This window comes from Notechis scutatus, chromosome 4 (assembly GCF_049901735.1).
Source record: "Notechis scutatus isolate UNSWTSFEM ecotype Mainland chromosome 4, rNotScu1.2, whole genome shotgun sequence".
Classification (NCBI taxonomy): Eukaryota; Metazoa; Chordata; class Lepidosauria; order Squamata; family Elapidae; genus Notechis; species Notechis scutatus.
The window spans coordinates 120,640,176-120,664,819 of record NC_142012.1 but is presented as its reverse complement, the minus strand read 5'-3'; the positions used below and the strand labels follow the sequence as shown (position 1 = coordinate 120,664,819).

Here is a 24,644-nt window from a genome sequence, read left to right as displayed (position 1 = left end):
AATAGGCATTGCAGATGGACTAAGCAGACTTACAACAGTTCATTTAGTGATCGTTCAAAGTTACAATGGCAGTGAAAAAGTGACTTATGACTATTTTTCATACTTACTGTATGATTGTGGCAGCATCCCCAAGCATCCACAGTTAAGTTACAATTCAGATGCTTGACATCTGAGTCACATTTATGATGGGTTGCAGTGTCCTGGAGTCAAGTGATACCCTTTTGTGACTTTCTCACCAGCCAAGACAATAGGGAAACCAGATTCACTTAATAACCGTGTTACTAATTTAAGAATTGCAGTGATTCACTTAACAAATGTGTTGAGGAAAGTCATAAAATGAGGCAAAGTCACCTAACAAATTTCTCACTTAGCAACATAAATTTTGGACTCAACTGTGGTCATAAGTTGAGGACTACCTGTAGTTGGAAAAGGTGCTTTTGATTTTTTGCCATCATAGATGAACACATCTTACTGGGTCTTCAAGAATAACTAAAGACTCTTTTGATATAAGGCAAAATAAGTATAACTTGGATGTCAGATTTGTATTCATTGACACTTTAGCTTACAATAGTTATAACCTGCAGTTAAAACCTGTTATAACTGCAAAGGTTCATATCAGAAGAAACATGATCATGCCGCAATGAACAATCACATTGTCCAACCAAAGCAAAAGCATTTAGACCAGGGATGTCAAACTCAAGGCCTGTGTGCTTAAATCTGGCTTGGAAATAGCAAAAGACTGGCCCATGGTGCCTCTGGCAGGCAAATTGGGGTGCAGGGGGCCACGTGTGCCCCCCATACCCTGTTTTTTGCCTGGATGGTCTCCTGGATTACTTTGCTGGCTAAAACGGTGCTGCAGGAGGCCATCCAGGCCAAAAATGGCGGGGGCTGTGTGCGCCCTCCTGCACCCCATTTTGGTCGGCAGGGTGTTTCAGGAAGCATCTGTCCCGTCTCCCCGTCCCAGCCAGTCCAGAGAGAAGTACAATGCTGATCCAGCCCTTAAAGAAATCCAGTTTGACACCCTTGATTTAGACATTGACTCAGGGATTGCTTTTCCGCCTACCACTTCACTGCCTCTTATACAGAAATCTGTCCTACCAAAAATGTATTCCTTGTCATCTTTGCTCTCAGTTTTGTGATTTAAAAAAAACAAAACTTTACAAGAAGGTAAAGCATTAGGTAAAATGAATACTGATAAACCTAGGAGGAAAAGATGTAAATTGACAAATGTGGTTTTGGATCTTGGGTAATTGCATATGAATCTACAATTGTGAAAGGAGCCAAACTGATTAGGCTGCTTCAAAAACACCGGCCCAAACAAGCTGAGCCTTCTTTCTAAGCACAGCAAAAAGAAGCAACAACTCCTGAAATACTGCTTGCCTTTGTTCCTAGGTGCTGCTGTGCTATGCAGAGCTGGCTATCATTTATAACATTCTGACACCAGGAATCTTACTTGCCCCTCAAAGGGTGGTAGACTTATGGCTCCAATTCCCACCTGATGCTGGATAGATGCCATCATCTTTTACAAGCACATGGCCTAAAGACACTGAAAGATCCTTGAGCTCCTACACCATACTTGCACCTGAATGTCACTATACAGACTGGAACTACTTTCTGAAATCTTCATCTTCTAAATAGGTAGAGACTTGTCCTAAGAAGCAGGATTTGACCCCATGCAACACGAGACAAATATTTCAAATAAATCCATAATTTTAGCATAGTGCTAATTAGTGCGTACGTTCAAAACTGATCGTTTTCTCTCTAGCATCAAGCTCAATCAAAGATGGTGATTCATTTTTTTAGCTTTAATTTTTGAGTGGATGAAAGGGAATGGTGCAGACAGGAAATGGCAGGCCCCATAGAATCCCTGTGTTTTTTATTTTACTTCTCAGGAGAACTTTATAGCTGGAACTTTTAGTGATGCTCAGTATCTTGTTTCCAACATTTTAGGTCAATCTGTTCAATTCACATAAAGTAGACAAGCAAATGTCATTGTATGAGAACTATTCTCAAACTAATATCCCTGTCTTTTTTAAACTTTAGAATAATTAATCCTATTTGCTTCATGCCATTTTACCTTGTGCTGCTATTTTTACCTACATATAATATATTTTGCACATCATCCAAAGGTTTTATGAGCTTGGAATTGAGTACTGGCTGTACTGAAATACTTCTGTTAATTCCTAAGCAAGGTATAATTCGCATAGAAAAGATTTGATACAGAGTTCGGGGTAGCAAAATAATAAAAATCCTTCAAGAAAATCCCTGGAAATCCACATCTAGTTACATTAAGAGTGGAAATATACCGGGCAAGAGTTCTACTTTATGCCAACATAATTTATATTGAGTAAAATCATCTAACAAGACTTCATCAAATCAAAAACAACAGATTCCAACAATCTGTTGATCCCAACAAAAAGCACTAATCTTTATCAAAATCAAAATCTCTGCTATTACACTATTGACTCCAATAGTATGTTTTAAGGTCTAGGCAGGTAAAAGTATTTAAGTAATATTGGCTAATTTTGAAAAGTTAAGCAGAGTCAGACCAAATTTGTATTTGAGGACTGTTTTAGGCAAGAAAAACATGAACGAAGACAATCAATAGACCCAACTTGCTCCAGCAAATTAATAGATAACAATGGAACAATGGAACTGCCAACTATTATTCTTATTTGTAATATTGTGGAAGTGAGTTACCTTACTATTACTGTCTTTTCATCCCTAAACAAATGAGTACTATGTATGTACCATTGGCAAGTGCATGTGTCTGTGTTTTCAGAGCTACTGTATATCTATCTCTAAATACATCATTTCTGAATTTCTTTTTTCAGAATAAAGCCTAGTGAAGGATTGTAAAGAACTTTGATATGACTGCTGAGTCCACACACCAACCAGATATTTTAGAAACCACAACCTGAGTTTTGGATCAGGGAAACTTGTCTTACTTATTAGCTTACAAATTTCATATCTTGAGAACTAAAATAATATGTAGAATTCCATATACATTATAGATATGAAAGTGTTTGCACACTAAAAATTAATAGAAAATATATTTTTTTAAAAAAGAAGGCATTAATGGACAACGATGCTCTATTTTCCATTCAGAATAGCTATGATTTCACAAGATTGCTACCCAAAAATACAACAAGCTCAATACCTCGGACAAAACAAGCTCACATTTGTGTCAGTCATACAGAACAAAATAAAAGAAGAAAAGCTGTTAATAAAATTATCTTCCTGCTGCTATTTCAGGAGGCACAGATGGGCTGTAATGGGATATCTTCTACTATGATATACATGTACATGTGTCCCAGACACTTTTCAAAAAGGAATAGTGATCGCATCCTGCCCATTTAGACAAAATCCCCATATAGCTTTACTGAGAAACAGTTTTGTACATTTGACAAGCATCCACCTTATCACCTTTATTTTCCATGTGAGAACAACTTTAACACTCTTACATGAAGCAATAATTACTTTTTTCTTCCATCTTGCTATTTTATTTTATCACTTAGGCTAAATCACGTAGAAATACTTAAAATTAAGATCCAAAGGACTCGATGAGATTTAGTCCGTGTAAACTTTCATCAGAACAATCTGGTGGTCCCAGTTCTTTGCTATTCAAACAATAAATGTTGCAAATTTAGAGGCAAAACTTCAAAATGTCTTTGAAGTTGTTTAACTGTTTAATTGTAACATAGTAATGATACTTAAGGATGGGCGTGATGGCTCAGTAGTTAAAGAGGCTGAGCTTGTCAGTGGGAAATCTGAAGTCCAGGTTGAAGACCTAAGTGTTGCACTATGTTACTATTACTTGCCCTAGCTCCTGTCCACCAACTAGCATTTGAAAGCATGCAAATGCAAGTAGATAACTAGGTACTACTTCATTGGAAAGGTAACAGTGCTCCCTATGGCTTGGCATATAGTCATGCTGGACACATGACACGGAAGACTTTTCCGACAATCTGGCTCCCTTGGCTAAAAACAAATATGAACACCATCCCCTATAGTCAGATATGATTGGACAGGGGATATCTTTACTTTACATTTAATGACACTTATGGAGGAATCAACAACCGGGAGTGGGGGGGAACACAAGATTTGGGAGTGTGTTGAGAGTGTGGCACATAAATGAGGCTGAATCATTAGAGTTATTTTTTTTCCAGGCAAGCATTTGGTTCTTTTTCAAATGTTCTGCCAAATATGTTTTCGTAAATTACTTTCCTGTCCCAGATTTAGATTTCTTTTATCTGACCGTTGTCTTGGTTGCAACATTTACTTCTGTTCCTCAGGGTTATTTGTTCTACCTATTACATGTGCCTCTTCTGTCTGGGAACATAACATTTAAATTAACAAGGTAATTGGAGAAAACACAGGTGGTCCTTGACTTAGGACTCCAATGAGGACCGTAACTTCCATCGCTGAACGGGGCATGTATTAAGTGATTTACACCCAATTTTTAATGACTTTTGCGGTGGTCATTAAGTGAATCACTGTGATGAATCACAAGATTGTTAAGCAAATCTGACATCTCCATGGCTTTTGTTTGTCGGAAGCCAGCTAGGAATGTTTCAAATGATGATCACATGACCCTGGGACATTGCAACTGACATTGACACTGCATTTATATGCATCCCTATCCAAACATCCAAATTTTGATTATGTGGCTCTCAGGACATTACAATGATTGCAAATGAGAGGACCAGTTGCAAACCACCCTTTTTAGTGTCTTTGTAACTTCAAACCATCCTAAATAAATGGTTGCAAGTCAAGGATTACCATCACTGTACCATCACTGAAACTTGGAGGGATGACCCATATGAATGGAATATAATGATGGGAGGACACAACATATTTGGACAACAGTTCATCAGAAAAGGAGAGGTTATCACTTTAGACATTAAAAAGACATAGGTTTGCAGAGACATTCACCAATTGGAACCTGCAAATCCTTTTGAGAGCATCTGAGTAAAAATAAAAGGATACACAAACAAAAGTGATATCATTAGAGCTTATTATAGATTGCCTGGCAAATGATGAAGCCTTTCTGTGGCAGATGACCAAACCTCTAAAGAGGCACATGAGTGACAAAGGAAGAATTCAATTACCCCAACATCTGCTAGGTCTCAAACTCTGCCAAGTGTCAAAAGCCCAACAAATTCCTGTTTTCTCTTGCTGACAATTTCATTTGTCAGGGGATGGAAAAAGGAGCAAGATCATCTGCTATCTTCAACATAATCCTAATCAACAGAGAGAAACTGTTTGAAGAAGTGAAGGTGACTGGAACTTCAGGAGAAATTGACCATATTATGTTAAGAATTTATTACAACAAGGTCAAGATACCAGATTTCAGAACAGCTGACTTTGATGAACTCAAACAAAAACCAAATTGAATTCAATGGCTTGAAATCCTGAAGATGAAATGGCTCTGGAAAGGATGGAAATAAAATACTGAAAGTGCATTCACAAACAATTCCCGTTCCAAGAAAAATAGAAAAATAGGAGATACCTAAAAGAGCAGCTTAGATGTGTACGGAGCTCTTTGCAATGCTGAAAAAAATGGAACATATATAGGAAGTGAAAGGAGTAGAGCATTACCAGAAAAGGGTATAAGGTAGTCACGATAAAACTACTAAAAACGTAATCAGAAAGGTTAAAATGGAGAATGAGGTAAAGGTTGTGATTTTTTTTAAAAAGAGGTGAACTGACAATGGATGATGGCAAGAAAGCAGAATGTCTTAACCTGTATTTTGTATTTTCCTGAAGGAAAATGAAGTCTCAGCTGGCTTTTGTACTGTCAGTAATGGAAGAAAGAAGCTGCACCCCAGGCTACAACAGAATAGCAAATTTAAATGAATTCGAGTCTCCATTACCCTTCAGTCCCAGGGTACTGAAAGAAATAGCAAGGTTACTGCAAAACTGCTAACATAATCTTTAATCCTGGAGATTTGGCAAGGTTCCAAAAGACCAGAAAACATACACTCTTATCTTTTTAAAAAAATGAAGGCAGAAGACCTAGAAAATTACAAAATGATCACTCTGCCATTTATGCTGGCATAGTTCTTGAAAATATGATTAAAGAGTATATTTGTGAGCACATGGACAGGAAAGCAATAATTAAAAACAGCCAGCATGAGTTTGTTACAAACAGGGCCTGCCAGACTACATTGGTTTCCTTTTTTTGAAAATGTTACTGGTTTAACAAATGAGGAAATATCATGGAAACAGAATACCTTGACTCCAGCAAAGCAATCAGAATTTAACTTTCTCATGACGACTTCACTAATAGCACAGTAAAATATAGGGTGGATGATTTAACTGTTCTATAGATTCATAACTGGATGAATGACCATACCCAGAGAATATTCATAAATAGTTCACATCAGTTTAGAAAGTAATGTCAAGCAGGCAGTCACATGGTTCTGACCTGGGCCCTGAACAGTTCAATATATTTCATTAGTGACCTAGCTAAAAAGACTGAGGAGACAATTATCAGATTTGCACATAATACAAAACAAAGGAATGCCTAACATTTTAGAAGAGAAATAAATTCTAGAGACAGCTTTTTGAATTCAATAGGGAGAAATATAAAATCCTCTTATCTGGGAAGAAAAAAAAATGAAAGGGATAAGTATATGATGGGGTAAACTGGTAGTTTTCTTGGTAGTACCATATATTAAAAGAATATGTGCATTTTAGAAAATTACAATAAACATGAGCCAAAAATATGATGCAGATGCTAAAAAGGAAAGTGCTATTTTGAGATACATTTACAGAAGCATAGGTTTCAGATCACAAAACTGTCTCACTCTACCCTGTCTTTCAAGCTTGTATGTCCATCTATATTGGGGGACTAAATGATGGAAATCTTTAGATATCTAAAGGTTGTCATAATTATGCCCTTGCCTCTTGTCCCAGAAGGCATGACCAGAATCAATACACCAAAATTATAAGAAGTTGATTGCAGTCTTTCTTAGCAGGAATTTCTTCAAAGTAAGAGCTGTCAACCAGAAAAATAGCCTTCCTGGAGAAGTAGTGTATTCTTCAGTGGAAGACTTTGCTGCCAAATCTCAGTGGCACAATCCTAGAACCCTCCCCAAATGGTTTAGCAAAATAGTTAACAGAAGAGGCAACCGTCTTTCCCGACCCAGCTGCTCCAAAAGATTATAAATCTTGGTAGCTACAGAAATCTTTTACTTAGGCTGAATTGTCACTATTTATATATTAAAAGTTATTTTTTAAAAGCTTATCCACATATTATATACTATCCACAATGCCATACTATTTAAGATAGTATGCGTAATAGTCAAGTTTAAATTAAAACTAATCTTCTGTCCCTTCCTTTTGCAATCAGTAGCCTGGTCTGATGAGCAATGAGCTATAATAGAGGAATCCAGGGTCTTTCATAATCAAAACCCTGAATCATTCTTTCTTGTGGACTGTTTGACTTATTTTATACAAGAGCAACATCTCAACCAAGCCATCTAGGCAGGATCTAAGAAATGTGGAAGAATTTGACAGTTGGTAACTAGGTTCAAGAATTTCTGTGAGATCATGCTTTGTTGAACAAGCTATATATATGTTATGGTTCGTATGTAAGATTAAGCCATAAAATTGTTCACAAGTTATAATGATTAAGCCAAATCATATCAGACTTTTCTTTTATAACAATCAACTGTATATTCATCCAAGAAGAAAACTGGAAATTGGGTGAGGTATCTCTCTGAATCATAATAGGCTGCTTATGCTTAATGTTGCACCACTCAGCTATTTTGAAAGGAGACTATAGACAAGAAAGCCTTTTGAAGAAGGTTATTTTCTTGGGTCAGCAGGACTTTTTCTACCGCCTGAAACAAAAACAAATAATTAAAATGTCTGGTCTCCCCAATGAGATACCAATATATAGAGGATGTAAAATAGAAGCACGAATAATGTTATACGTACTGTAACTTTAAGGCAGGTTTCTCAGATATTTGGGGAATTTTCAGCCAAAAACTTGGGAATTCTGAATGATTCAGTTTCAACATATTAAAAAGGCATTAGCTTGAAGAAGTCTTTTTAAATTAACAGTGCTCCATTTCTGTAGGCTTGCAATCTATGAATAAAAAGTTCTGTGATATATATCAGAGGTCTCCAACCTTGGCAACTTTAAGACTTGTGTACTTCAGCTCCCAGAATTCCTCAGCCAGCTTTGCTGAATTCTGGGGGTTGAAGTCCACAAGTCTTGAAGTTGCTACGGTTGGAGACCCCTGATATATATGAAAATCAGTAACTTTCATCTTGACTGGACTCCTTCCCCACCTTTTTTTTTTTTGACCCATGTGAACCTTTGTTATGATAAGACAGCTTGTTTGATGACACTCAGCTCTACTGACCTAGTGCCCACCTGGAGCCAAATGTCTAAGAAACTAAAATATCTAGAATTATATATGCACTAGTTTGTTATAGAATTGGGAGGCGTATGTAAAGCTGTTATATACCAAATGGCCATTGCAATAGCTGAAGGTGGGTTTCACAGTATAATGTTACTCCTACCTCATCGTTTTGAGAAAAAAGTCTAAAATATACATTGGTTTAATTCTGAAAGTAGCACAACATCATGAAACATGCAAAAAAAATGAATAAAAACCTCAGCAGATTACAAATAAAAGAATAAGATTTGGAGAGAAAAGCCTTGGTAATACATCAAAAGTCTAGCACTCGTATTTCAATTTTCCTAAATTAAGAACTACTATCTATGTAGGTCTATATGTATCTATGGAGATTCTCACTCAGATTCTCAGATATTACTTATGTAGTGATATAATTATACTATTATTTCTATTGTTATTACTACTACCATTTTTTAATTGTTTCATATATGTTTGTTTAATAGTTTTGATATGTATACCAAGGAAAGTTCAGTTGTAAAAAAGTAAATTTTGCAGCAAGCATCTTGCTTTAATTTATTCTTTTTCTAACAAGTCTAAGATCCAGATCTAGTTTCCTTGGCAGTCACGCTTCCAAAAAGTTCCACTGCACCAAAACCATGTGATCCTAAGGAACAGCAGAGAGTTGGAAGCACTCTGAGGCACGGATAAAATAACTTTTATTGCTGCAGACTCTTACAGCATTTTTCAGGACACAGTTCACAGAAGTGCTGCTTATCATGACTAAGATCTTGGAAAGTACATTAAAGGGAAAGCATATGTATCTTTATTCATGAATGAATCCCATTAATAGAGTGCATGTATCGCAATCTGAGTATTCACTCAAATTTCAAATCTCCACATTTGGAGTACACAGAATACTGAGAGTAAGGCCTTTCTCTCTTTAAAACATTCTACTAGGAAGAAAGCTTCATGTGACTGACAGTAGCTAAATCCTGGAAAACTGGAGAAGATGACACTATTGAAAAGTAAATATTTATGTAGCCAAGACTTTCTTTTTCTTAAAATGTTCTTCACTTAAGTATATGCACTGAAATAAGAGAACTGACTAAGTTGTTAAATTTCTGGGTTCTGGTTAAAAAAAAAAATCCCACAAATTTCTGCAACCCTGAATATCTGTCTCCACTGAACAAAAACACCACCATGCAAGTAAGTACCAATATATTGCTGCATGCTGTTAAAAATGTGTATTGCTTGAGCAAATCCCCAAATGTTGTTGTTAGAGAAGGGAAATCCCTTAATTAGCTTCCACTCAATTGTAGAGTGTCCTTGGTAAAAACATTTGTCTTTTACTTATCTTGATGGTGTTTCTACCGTTTCTTAAAACCTTTAAAATGGGCTTAATACTTAAAAATTACTAAGCAGTTAGTAGGGTTCTATCACCCTTAGAACAGACTCTTAAAAGTCTGCTTATAAAAATTGTCAATATTCAAACATCTTGGGGAGTCTCACATATTCTTTCACTACGCTATATCTATATGTGCTATTCCCATTAGAAGTTACTTTTTCAAAGGTTTTGTCTACATGGAGTAAGAATTCTTGTGTGGTTTTGTTATCATTAAAAATAATTAGACAACTCATGGTGTAATATAGATACATTTACAAATATATCCCCTGAACTACAATTTTCAAGAAACAATTTAATCATGATTACATGTGAAGATTTGACTTTTTTAGAATAATATTTTTAACAAAAGGGCCAGTTCATTGAGAGGTTGCCTAAAGAAAGTAAGACTCCTTTACAATTCATGTAGCTTTTAAAGATTATTATTTTGTATATATTTAAAGAGTCTACATCTGTGAAAGTTTCACTCTTCCATGATCCCATAATCCTCCCCTGCTAGTTTATAAACATAAAGATTTCTATTAACCTAGTACATTTAAAGAAACCATATAAGGATCCGAACTGGAGGATAAATGGATACAAAAAATTGTTGATTGCAAGACAGAGGGAACTAGCATTATAGTTAACATTGTGGAAAAATTCCCCTTGATTTTAGCCAATGACTCAACAGCTAAGTTGCTTCATTGTCTACTCTACATGAATTACTTCTTCAGTTTTATAATAGCCCTCTTTGAAAAAAGTTCTGGAAAGTTGGAGGATGACCACATTATTTAATTTTATATGTACAAACCTATAGAGACCTCCACAAATGTAGCTTTATCTTCTTTTATTGTCAACTTCCTGTGTTACCATTTGCTAAAAATAACCTAATGAAAAATGGAATCAGTGATCAGATAATAATTTTAATATAGTGATTTTTTTTCTTTATATGCTGATCTCTACCTGTGATCACTTAAAGTTTTATATCTATTTTTAAAGAACAAAGCCACAAATCACTAAAAGATATACATCAGGTGGAGATCCAATTGTATACTAACGGAAGAGAACAAGGACTAACTTAAGCTATTAACAATAAATAACACAGCTCTAAATCATTTAACTATTCAAAGGCAAACTCCAAAGCCTTACATTTGTCCCAAGCACTTTAGGGCAGTTGATGCTGAAATAGCAAATTATGTTTCCAGATTACTCATTCACTAATTTCCTATTGTAATAAGTGACTTTCTAAAGATCCTTCAGTATAAAAAACAATTCTGGTCAGAATTAAGGTAGTAAAAATAGCCTTCTTGCCCTTATCAGCAGATTGCCTTTATGAAGTATAAAATATTAATCTAATTACTAATTCTCTTGTTATAATAATTTCATTATGTCATGAAGCCATTGAGAAATTCAGTATCATGCATTTCATCTGTTCCATTATATCATTTAATGGAATTGTTTAACCATCATTTATATAATAAGACTGTGGTTTTTTGCACCTTTCCCAGAATTTGGAATGAAACAATTCTGTCCAATTATAGTTCATACTTTTTAAAAACTTTATGTGTTAAAAAGACATACCTGTCAATGATAAAAGTCATTAGAAAAAGAAATATACAAATATAATAGAAAGAATTGTAACAAACCAGTTTATGAACATGGCTTCCTATTCTAGATTAACAACCTTCATTAACATAATAAGAGCTGGCAGTTTAGCTGTACCTGACATGTCATATGACGCCTTCCCTCATTTTTCTACATGCTGAAAGAAAGAGCAATGCTGTTGGCAGCAAAACAAATCTTCCCACAATCTCAGTAGTTAAATTTAGCTCTTTTGAAGAATCCATCTTATCTTCATTAGATTACATTGCCTGTGACAAGAGCTTGCAATATTAACACCTAGAAAGCCTTAGCACTTAAAATGAGAACAAATACTTCTGTCTCTTCTGTTATTCAGGTTGGAAGAAACTGAGCAGTTTGGATTTCTTTCATTCCATACCTTTGCCTAAACTAAAGGTGGGGAACTATGGCCCATTTATGACTTGTGGACTTATATTCTTGAACATGACTGCATGGCTGCAATACTGGGATTTGAAGTCCCCAAGTCATAAAAGGGCCATAGTTCCCCACCCCTGATTGAAACTATCTCTTTCCTGAATCATGAGCCTCAAGACTACATAATACAATAGAATCACAAACATCTTTTTTCCTGTGACATTTCAACAATAAACTAGTCTTCTAACTGTACAAAAGCCAAGTTCTAAAAATATCTTTGGACAGAGAAAGTTCTACCCAGCTATTCCTATCTCATTTTACATTCAGACATTTTGATATCACAAAAGTGTAGCCCTTTTCTTCTAATATAGTATGCATTTTCTATATCCTTTGAGCTGACAGAAAATCTGTTCCTACTGCATTATATAGAATATATTTTACCTTTTCTGTAAGGATTTTTAAAAACATGGACAAAAGACAGCTTTATCACAGCAGCTAAAATGGAACAGCTGATCTTTAAAACAAAACAGTTTCCTTATAAACTAAGGCACCACATTATAGTGATGAGACACTATTGGAACATCCAAAGGACCAGTTGGATGCAGGGGCAGATAATTGTGGATAAAATCTATCTATTGACATCAACACATAATCAATATTTAAACAACATTTTTTGTTGCAGAAGAATAATGAATTTTCTATACTGGAATTTCAAAATACTTTATTCAGGAGACAAACTGACAGAAATCTTGTGAAATTCTCTGAACAGAGCTATAAAATTAAAGATATTTTTTGCTAGCAGCTTTCTGGAAAGCCTTTCATGTAAGGTCTAAAATTAGATCCCTGAAGATGCTTTTCCTCCCAATCAATTTTGATTACTACCTCTGGTGCTTTACAAAGTGAGTCACTTCCCACTTGTCCTTGAAGAAGACCAAATACCCTCCCCAACTCCAAATGACACAATTTTGGCACAAATGGACCTCATTAGCAATAAGAAAGTGTTGCACAGAACATCTGAAAGGAATATGGCATATCTATGCATGTACAATATGTGGAACTACTTTTGGTTTTGGTATGCGCCAAAAATGCAGCAATCAAAATATTGGTGGGTCCTGAACAAGCACAAAGTATTCCAATGCTGAAGCAATCCTACTTCATATTAGCATATAATTAGCATAAATAATTAGCATATAATTGGCAGATAGTTCTGCTTAAGCTGGAGTTACTTAGCAAGTGGCCTCTTCCTTTGTATGATTACTAAAAATGTTTAGCATATGAACACTAAGACACCTTTTGCTCTAGCACAACTTTCATATTGCTATTTGCTCATTATTAAAAGAGGGTCTTTTCCATGACATTATTTCTACAGATTTTTGCAAGATGCCAATTGCAGTGTATTTTAAACATTTGATATGCATTAGGTCTAGGGGAATATTTAACCTTCCAAATCAGTCCAGACCTATTCAGTCAAAACCACTCAACAAATCATACTGGCAAATATCTTCAAATTGGAAGATATTTGGATCTAATTCAAGACTCCTCTTATTTCAAACAGGAACATTTTTATATAAATGTTGAATATTAATTTGATCACAACACACTTTGTCTTTTTTCATTTTATATATTTAAATCCTGAGATATTAACCTTATAAGATTTATAAGTTTAACATTTTTCTTCTTGTATTCCATTTTGAAATTCTCTTGATAAGGGAAGCATTATAATAGCCCATAGTTAAAAACAGAATATTTCAATAAATAATCCATGAAATATAAAATACATGTTGGAACTATGTATTAATAACTGAACCAAAACTGTCTAAAGTTAGTATATGATTTTAATCTTAATAATAAACAGAACAGCAAAGCTTGGCGCTATCTTCGGCACCATCCTATTTTAGGACTGCCAGATTGTAAAATTTGCCAATATAACATTAAGAGCAGAAATATCTATATTCCTCTCATAGCCTGTCAGTGTGTAATGAAGATTAACACCTTGAACTCAGGATAGCTGACATGTATAAACTTGTATAGGCTTGTATTCTGAAAGATTATTGGGTTAATGTAGAAAGAAGGCTGGAAGCAGAGAAACTGGTTGATCCCCTACCTACATAATTTCCAACCCTTCTTTTACAGACTATGGTAGCTACCTGAGGGGACAAAATTGAAAGTGCAAGTCATGGACAGAGCAGTACTCTACCAATCCAATGAGACAAACTTTGTACCTATGAATGCACAATAAATGGTTTTCCACTATGTCCGGAAACGCAGAAATTATATTTAGTACTTTAGAGGTTGACCTGAAATGGTCTGTTTTAGAAATGTTGAATCTTTTATAAAGTTTGAAATAACTGAAAACTTTGTTTCCTTAAAAGATTAATTATGCAGTGGAGGAAAAGAAATGCTCTGGCTATGCTGCAGTACTTATCAAAAGAATTTAATAACTCCCCATTCGGTTCTATCAGCAAGGGATGAGCTGATATGAAACCTGCAAAACAGCACAATCCAATCTCAGGAGAAAAGGTAGCATTCAAATAACTATTTACACCATCTAGATAATATTGCCAAGCAGACAAACACTTGAAAAGCTCCTTGGGTAACTAAAGACTGCCCATGTGTCTTGCCTGAGTCGTTCTATTCTCCCCATTTTTTCAAAAAAAAAAAAGTATATATAATGCATATCCACCTGAGATGCAGTTCATTGGCTGGAAGTTTGTTTTTCCTGTGAATGAGAGACGAAGCAAAATCCAGGCACGTCTTGAAGAAGGAAAAAAGATTCTTTGCAGTTATTCAGGTTCTTGCAGACTTGTTTAAACTAGGGCAGTTCCCAGCGTCATAGCAGTCCTCGCCTATTGCTGTTGCCAGTTGCAGGAATTTGGGTGGAGCACAGACAAACTGAGGCAAACATATAGGTATGGGGGGAAATGTTTCTGAGTAATTAATGTTTCCATGAAATCTGGAGATCATCCAGAATTATGATTTAACCACTGCCAACGTAAGGCATTTCATTTCATTTGGAAAATCTGATGGTATAGTGCAAGGAAATATCGAATACAGGTTATTGGGTTTATCATAGCTCTGTCCTGTTTACTCCTGATCAGATTCCTCTCTGCTTATTCTTACTATACTCACAATGTAATTTAGGAAAATTTAAAGGTTGTTTCATCTTCCCTCTCAAATTCTCACCTTTCAAATATATTTCCATTATTCTCCTAAATTCTAGAAATATTCTCACTCAATTCACAGTGATATGGTTCACTTGACTTTTCTTTATTTACATGTTTACTAATAGCTAAAAATTAGAATAGTACAATTATTTACACCTGGGGTGTCAAACTCACGTTGTCACGGCGGTGCCACGTGACATATCACGACTTTCCCCCTCTTTGCAAAACCAGGCATGTGTGGTCAGCACATGACACATCTGGCCCGCAGGCCACGAGTTTGACAGCCCCGATATACACTGACCATATACTAGTTAGTGAGAGCCACATGAGATAAAAGAGGGTAATATCTTACATTAAGACCTGGGATTTCTTTGAGCTTAGGGAACCTTAGGAAGGCAACAGAATGCTCCATAGCATGAGCTATGGAATATACCCATGCCTGTCCTGGCTCCTTCAGGTAACTGGGCAGGAGATTTATATGGCTATATACAGAAGGGAGTTCATGCCTCTCTGAGGGAAAGTGTGATATCACTTGTTTAGAAAGAGGAAGTTGTATATTTTTCTTGAAAAATCCATCTCTCTGTACAAATCCAATACCTTAGACTATGGTATCTTTCTAGACCATCTACAGGGGTGGGATTGTACCAGTTCACGCCTATTCGTTAGAACCGGTTGTTAACATTCTAAGTAGTTTGGAGAACTGGTTGTTAGAAGAAATTATTGGCCTAATCCTGTAAGGAAGGCAGGAAGGAAACATTCTGGTGTTGCTTACAGAAACTGCCTTTCCCATTAACCCTTATTACATTCTTGGCAGGACTAGACTTCCTGTCTCAGGAACTTCTCTGGAGATTTTTTCCCCCTCCTTTGCTGGTTCTTTGCTTGTGTGGAGTGACCATTCAAAGTTACAATGGCACTGACAAAAGTGACTTCTGACCATTTTTCACACTTACGACTGTTGCAGCATACCCACAATCATGAGAGGCCAGGCGAGGAAATGCATACCTCGATGTGAATGATATTGAGTTGGCCACCCCCAGCCAATAACATGACCACCAAGCCTGTCCACCCAGTCACATGACCACCAAGCCATGCCCACCACCTGAGCCACGCCCACAGAACTGGTTGTTAAAAATTTGAATCCCACTCCTGACCATCTACAATGGTTGAAGGTGGAAAGCAAAAGATGAATGGATGATTCCAGCTGCTATGCCTCAGGAGGAATCATTGAGTCTATGATTGTTCCAATGTAGAATGCAGGAGGGTTCAGTCATATTCTCCTTGTGTCCACAGGTGGCACAGTGGTTATTCAATACTTCAGGCTTACTCACTGCTCACCCCGGGAGATTGATTCTGAGCGGCTCAAGGTTGACTCAACCTTCCATCCTTCCTAGGTCAGTAAAATTAGAAGTAAAAGTTGGTGGAGGCAATATGCTGACTCTGTAAAACCGTTTAGAGAGAACTATAAAGCACTGTGAAGTGGTATATAAGTCTAAGTGCTATTGCTATACTTGGTGATCCATTGGCTTGAGGTGAGGTCTAATCAGTATGCTGATGCTACTGAATTATACAACACTACACCAGGTCTAACTGAAGATGTTATAAAAGTTGTGAAACAGTGGCTACCATAAATGGGATGGGAAAAAGAAGTTCAGATTGAATAGTGAAAAGATATGGTACTGGTCATCAGTAAACAATTTGGTCTTCTAGAAAATTCAGTTCTAATCGCTTCTTAAGAAAGAACTGTAATCTGCATGAGACTATCCTGGTTTCATGTTTCCTGATTGAACTACAAGTGGAGGCTCTGGCCAGAGAGTTTTTGTCCAGCTTAGTCTGACATACCAGTTAAGGTCCAACCTGAGCCTGGAAGCTCTGATGAAGGTAACTCAACCCAGCATAGCCACACAACTGGACTATTACCATATAATCTATATGAGAGTTCCTCAAGACGACACAGCAAAAGCTAAAACTAATTTAAATGCAACATATACGCATTGGGAGATCCAACATTTGCAGAGTTATTCCTACCCTGAAGTCACTGCGCTGATTGGGATTGGGTTTCTCAGCCCTAATTCAGAGTGCCAGTTATTAATTACAAAACCTTTTATATTGTGGCACCAGAATATATCATAAGTCTCTCTTACTAACATGACTGTGCCTGTGCTGCTTGAACCTACATAGAGTCTTCTTAAGATTCCTTCCCCTCAAGGAGACCTCTCAGTCATGGTCCCCAAATAAAGTAACAAGCTCCTGTGCAGGTACATTTTGTATGGATCCAAAAGCCATTTTGTTACAACAGACTTGGCCTTTTAAGACTGTAGGTGACTATGTTACACAAATTATGTAGCATATTAATGCTTTTTATACTTCCCAGAGTTGTTAGATTGCGGTGGCATATAACTGCTTATAACAAATAAATAAATAAGTAACCAGTCAATGTTAATATAACTTTCTCCATGCATAGGTATCAAATTTTTAATTTTTTTAAACTTCATGTTTAAATTGCAATTGATTTAAAATTCAATGGCTTTAAAATTCCATGGAAACATTGAGTGTTCAGAAACAATACCCTGAAATTTTCCGCTCATTTTTTTATAGGCTACTGTGTTGAACACTTCTAGCATTCAGCACCATAATTATAAGTCCTATCGCTGAAGAAGGAAAAGAACCAAGTCATAGTACAGTTTTGCCTACTGGAAAATTTCCATGGGACCTTTGTGACAAAAAAAAAGCTAATGACTATTACGGAAATGAAAATGGAGATTAAAGAAACTGAAGAAAAAGAGAAGGAAACAATGAAAATATTTAATTTGGTACATAGAGCCATGAGCTGTGGTAGACAGCTTTATAAATAGAATATACAGAAGTATTTATTCCTAAATCATCAGGTAGCTGTTTTATTGGAGATCCAGAATTATTACAGAAATAATATTTAGCCATTGATTTTAACCAAGAACAGTGACTGCACAAATCATAACACTATGTGTTGTAATCTATCATAACATAATTGTTTGTGGAAGACTTATAACTATAGAGGACTGGCTGTCTACCTTCTGGCTTATTGTATGGGAGCTATTACTAGTCCAATAATATTTTAAATATTTCAAGCAATTCATCACTCTCACTTTGTGGTAATTTGATCTCATATAAAGTTGGGTGCATCTATGACAATCAATTGTATATGTAACTTAGCACTGGGATGAAGCTGAATTTCTCAAGCAACTTCTGCAGACTAGAAACTGAACTTTAAAAAATAAAAAATTATTGTTTATTTATTTATACAATTTACACAATAAGTCAGAATGCTTCAGTATTCTATATTAGCAAACTTGAGTAAATTTATCATTTCCATTTAACTCCTATTAGTTCCAGTATTAAGGCAAACTAGAAAGGCTATCTTCCAGGATTTTTTTGGTTATATATTCATAACTGGATTACAGGATGGTTCCTCTTGTAAACATTCAGAGTTATAAGTCAAAAGATAAAAGATGGGTTGTTTATAATAACACTGCTGTATTTGTAATGACAAACAAACCACAGACAGAAAGTTTGTTTAGCAACTTCCACCCAAAGGATAAGTCAAGAATGAACAATGTTGGCATCCCCTGACCTACTTGTTTGATCACAATGCCTGTCAACTGTTTGTTGCAGGAAATGCTGGTGTGTATATGCATACAGCAATTCTATTTGCCATAAAGAAGGCACAGAAAATGGCTAAGTATACCTGTGTGCCCTCTAGGCCCAGGCATAACCTGATTTTCTATAGAGATTTTGAACTATAAGCTACAGCCCACAAAATAAGATTTTTCTTAGACTGAGTTGCTTACCAAAGGTCAACAGACTAGAAAGGAAAAGGAGAGGATATTGTAGATTTATAGAATGTGTGCATAGTGGGGAAGGTCAAAAGACTTTTGTGGACTTTCAGTCTTCCTTTCCACTAAACAACAACCAGTTTGTACAAAGAACATGTGTGTTATCAATAGGTTATCCAGTGGGCTTTGAATTGTATTCATCTTCTTTAAACTATCCATTTGGTTTGGGGATTGGTGTTTGTTTTAAAATCCAGACTGCTTGAGGAAGCTGACTTGTATTGAGAGACTTGTGATCCATCTATTCCAATGTTGTTAAAACAGGATATATTCATAATCTCAGCACCAATTGTCTAATTTTGTAAAATACAAAGAATCATAAACAAACTGCACTAGGTTTGGAAACTTAGCTAGCCACAAACTAATCACATTTCATTCAATCTGTTGTATATACCCAGCCACTAAATAGAAGCAACCCTCCAAGTTTCTAATTGGAACCTTTCCTAGTTTTCCATGGAGATGCTGAAAGTTGAAATTGGAACCTCTGACGTGCAAAGCAGATGTTCAACACTGAGATAACAACCTGTGAAGGGCAGAAGTGCTTGCCAAGTAAACAGCTTCAGATAAGAAGAAATGGGTAACTCAGCTGAAGCCAGTCAAGATGATAAGAGTAAACATATTGTCAAAATAAGCATTAATTAATGGTTATTGAAGATATACTAGAATGCAGCAGTAATAATTGGTAGAAGATATGTAGATGTAAACCTATTGGGGAACTAGAAGTGGTAAGAATGGGAATTCCAGAAGAGCAACATGTGTTTTTCAACATTTGCCCAGGAAAGTTGCTGCCTCTGTTTTTTTTTTAAAAAAGGGTAATTGTACCCATTAATATTAGGATTGACTTAGGACTTTACTTCTTATGCAGCATAAATACTGGATTGCACTTAAGCTCTTTGTCTAGTTATTCCTGCTTTTCCTGAAGACAAAGTAGTTTGAGACAAGCTTTCATGAGCCTTTGTGTTTCTACATGCTTTTTTCATTCTTTCTCCAACCCCTCTGGTATAACTTGTTCTTACCTTTGAGTTAAAATAAAAAGTTAATCTTTTAATGAGTTTCAAATCCACATGCATTCATGACAGTGAGTCAAAATAAGTCATACTGCATCCATCATAAGTTGCCATATGGTCTCAATTGTTATGTGTACCAGTAGTTAATGATGAATTCTTGGAATTAATAAAACTCTGGGGACAATCATGTAGACACAGATGAAGCCACTCTTAATGAAGCAACCTGCATTAACATATTCTTCTTTACTCAGTAAATTAAGAAATAAATAAAGGAAATTAATATTATTGTTGCTGTTGGCTTGAACCACTGAAACTCTCAAGTACACATCAGCTTCCTTTGTGCAAAGGATATATGCATGTTAAATCACAGCAATACAGAAATAATAAAATGATGAGGGAGGGCCAAAAAAACCTACACTCTTATCAGTTGCATCCTTTAGTTTTAATGCTTCAGTAGTCACTTCCAAATTGGAAAATTTTTATACCTGCAAACTACTTATTCAATCTTGTTTGCCAGCACAATTTTCTATGAATCATTTCAGAGTCTTATCCTCAGAAGTACTAAATGGGAGGCATAATGGGATGCCATTCATTAAGTGATATTGTGCTCCATCACATACATTTATCCAGTGTCATTTATATGCTGATTTACATGCAGACATACCTTTAATCCCTCTAACAAAAAACAAGTCTGTTTTTTGAGAGACAGCTGGTTAATTTCTCATTTACTAATTGAACCCCACCAGTATCAACAGAGTTGCTAAGTTTCTATCTACAGCAATTTTGATAAAAAGACATAAAATTGAGTGCTGACAATTAAGTTTTCTTCCTTCTTATATTTTATATACCTTTACTTTATTTAATTTCAACTTTATTTAATTTTTTATATTGTTCCATTGTTTCTTGTCCAAATTTTCATTTTTCCCATTTTTTAAAATCTTCGCTTTGGGATTTTATATAACCAATGCACTGCTTTGTTCCATCTAGTCATTATTTCTGTATTTTCATCCTGCTGACCACTGATCATAAATAAATTTGATTTGATTTAGTTTTAATGTGTGTAGGGGATTTAGCCACTGGGAGACATTTCCAATTACTTTGATATCTGCTTAGAATCAGTTGAACTCTTGCATGGATTCTATCCCACAATGGCAATGGTAATTCCAGAAAACCTGCCAATATGAATTCACATTATTGACCCAGATGCTTTCCAGGTCATTCTCTTTCCAGTTCAGTATTATTTTAGACAAGACTGTCCAGTTAAAGTGCAATTTCAATCATTATCAGTTGCCATACAGCCTCCCAGTGATGTAAATTGGGAGACCTGCAGCATCTAGAAAGCAAAAGTTGGTAGCTACCTCCTTTATTCTATAATTATATATCTATAAACTATAATTATAATGTGTCTTGTTATTTCTCTCTGACATGACATGTTTTTGGAATTGGCATGATTGTTCCAAACTTGTAGAATTACTAGACTGATACCCATGCTTTGCTATGAAACTATGTGGTCGGGCGTAGTTTATGGGGAGGAAAATAAAGGGAAATCTGCCTCTGTCTACCAGCATCGATCGGTATTCATCTGGCTAGTATCCTGTCAGTGTGTGAGAGAGTTGAGGGCTGTTTGGAAAGTGAAACAGTATTTGCTCTTTGAGCAAGAAGGAGAAAGCAAGGAGCCTGGGCAAGGCTTAGCTCAACTGTTCTGTACTAAAGCTGCTTGGTGCTGTGAAATTAAAACTGAAACTCCTCTCCTCTGCTTGTGTTTTGCATTTGGAAAAGGTTTCTTTTCAGGTGGGGAGGGGCAATAGAGCTCCTTAGCATCAGAGCATGTTAATAATAATATATGAAATAATAATGCTCTAATGGTCATTTTGAAAAATCCTTTCTCAGTGAGCACCTTAGAAGCCAAGAGGAACATACGTGCCATATTTCAAGTTTGTAGGCTTTATGGTTCGGGAGATTTTGTGATGATGCATGATTGGTATTTCACTTTTAGAGAGATAGATAGATAGATAGATGGATGGATGGATAGATAGATAGATAGATAGATAGATAGATAGATAGATAGATAGATAGATAGATAGATAGATAGATAGATAGATAGATAGATAGATAGACTATTTTAAATACAGAGTATAGATTTAAATACTTTTCCATTTTAAAATATTACTTTGAATATCTTGAACAGTGCATGTGAGGTATACTTTTTTGCTGTAGAGATGTTTCACTGAACTAATCACCATAATCTCAAAATGTTTGTCCTAACTACTAACTACATAAAATCCTGTAAATAGTTTTCTTTTTGCCCACTAAATCAGCCCCAAGCCAAGCTTAAAAAATCACTCTCCCAACTGAACAAAAGATATTGTAGATCTAGTTTTATATTCTTCTCTATATTCCAATTTATACAGCAACTTAGGAATTGGCATTGTATCAAACAAACTGCCTAAAATTTAACCTCTACCTGAAGCAGAATTTTCCATTTTTTTTTCTGGAGATTTTAATGCTATCTGTCTATCAGAATACTTAAATAATAACTAAGATGTTACCTGGAAGAAATGGGATGATTCTCTGTTTGGGATCTTTTTGGCCTCCTTCCACAGGAAATTTATCCAAAAGTTGCATCTGCAAAAGAAATATTTACTATGAACTATAATTTACCATACATTTTTCACAAACCCAGCTTCAGCATTGCCTCTTTCTTGATTATAACACATTTAGAGAATCAGCTAAAAACAAGAACATTTTTTTTAATGTAACTCATGAAGAGAATCCATGTTACCAGAATCAAGGTGAATTACATCAGAGTTGGCATAGAATTAAAGTCTGGCATTCCAAGATTCCTATATTGGACATTTTCTACTTTGTAGAATAACAATCCAGCTTGGTTCATCCACAATTTAAGACAGACCACCTACCTAGTAAAAATTAAGGCCTCAGAATCACCAGAGAATTTCAATGAAGCATTAAATACAGTTGTTGGCAGACTCCCTTGTCCCGCACACAAGACAGTGCTTCTCCATGTATCTTGAGAGACATATATGAAGCAGAAAAGTTTCTTAGGGATCTGGAAATACTGACTCAATGGAATTGCTGAACTTTGTTGGAACAAAATGTGTTCTTACAAAGTTGAAGGTTGTATCACCCGTTCTGAAAGACTCTCCCTTTCCTGCTGACCACACACTTTCTGCATGCTTAACTCAGTGTGTGGTCATAGTAAATGACATACAACACATTCAATATATATAGAACGTTTGGCCAACTTTTAGTCACAGGATAGATAAATGTTTAATCTATATATGTAATATAAGTTCAGCACACACCCCAAAATAAGCAAAAAGAAAAAGAAAATCCTCTCAAATGAAATTTTCAGTGACTTGCTTTTTTACTGAAGCATCATAATAAACTTAATACTGAAACAACGAAATTGCTAGAAATGTAGTGCAGAATTCCTTGACCTTTTTGGCTTTGTGGACCAGCTGGGGGAGGGGGAGGGGATGATTCTGTGTGTGCACAGCTGCATTTGTATGAGTGGCTCCACTCGCACCAGTATGTGTGCACATGCTCACCCACTGCATGTGTGAGTGGGGATGTGCATGCATACATACCATGCACACCACTTTCGTGGCATGGTTCCAAAAGACTCAAGGCCTGATGGGGGAAGTGGCCCCGGGAGCTGTGGCTGTGGCCTCAGGGGCTGTGAACCCCTGATCTAGTGCATAGATGTATGATCACATTGATGTACATAAGAATAGATTTTAAACTGTGGATATATAAGAAATCCCAGGTGGTAAAATCTGGAAATTGAAATGGGCTTAGATGCTATGGCCATATCCATATGAGGATTCTGAAGCAGTTTTTCTGAATTCTTCTTCATTCCCGAAATGCAGAAGTATTTATTATCATTTCAGCTATGGTGTACTTGAGTTACAAGGTTTTAGTGAGATGTGGAAAGGTGGGAGTGAGCTGTAAAACTCAACAACAAAATTAATCTGCATTACAGCCTCTACATGTAGAGTGAGGAAAGACTAATCCCTTGACCTAATGTGTTCATTTTCAAAACGGTTAGCCTATGCCCATACACCAATCAAAGCATGAAGGAGGAAGACACGATTAGAGGGGCTGTACTATGTATCAGTACCTTACAAGCTCCGTGGCGCAGTGGTTAGAGTGCTGTATTGCAGGCCACTTCTGCTAATTATTGGCTGCCTGCAATTTGGCAGTTCAAATCCCACCAGGCTCAAGTTTGATTCAGCCTTCTGAGGTGGGTAAAATGAGGACGCAGGATTGTTGCTGACTCTGTAAAACCACTTAGAGAGGGCTGTAAAGCACTATAAAGAGGTATAAGTCTTAAGTGCTATTGCTCCATCTTATGCCCTGGTAGCCAAAGTATTATTGATTGCATAACAATAATGTAACCATTGGTCCAGGTTCATACAAAATGCCAGAAATGATAATGCTAGGTAGCCCATAGCAAGATTTGATTACAAACATTTCAATTTATAGCATAGTTGAATGATATATTAAACTAAACTCACACTGAGTGTAGAAAACATGTTTAACCTCTATGGTAACACAATATATTGAATCATAAATTAAATGTGCTAGATTCACATAACATGCTAAACCACAAAAAACTAATTAAGGTTAAAAGTAACTGAGCTTAGCAAATTGTGTGAACACAGCTGATAGTTCTTTCTGATCTAGTTAGAATCACTATATGAATCTAGCCATTTAGCCCATGGCATAGTATATCAATTGAATTAAATTATAGCCTCTCCCAGCAATCCAACTAATGCCTGATAATCTGACTTGAAAGCATTTCTTAACCAAAACTGCAAATTTTCCACATATAT

General features: G+C 35.9%; 1 protein-coding gene across 3 annotated transcripts in view; it reads right to left on the bottom strand.

The window, feature by feature from the left end:
• SH3PXD2A (SH3 and PX domains 2A) overlaps nucleotides 1-24,644 on the bottom strand; it is a 224,445-nt gene that overhangs the window by 141,020 nt on the left and 58,781 nt on the right. For 2 of the 3 annotated variants that reach the window (XM_026663980.2, XM_026663907.2), the window contains exon 3: nucleotides 22,338-22,413. In XM_026663980.2, coding sequence (XP_026519765.2) covers nucleotides 22,338-22,413 — 76 coding nt within the window. Of the gene's footprint in view, nucleotides 1-14,434; nucleotides 14,515-22,337; nucleotides 22,414-24,644 lie in introns of those variants that run through there. The other variant, XM_087964605.1, reaches the window with a different exon arrangement.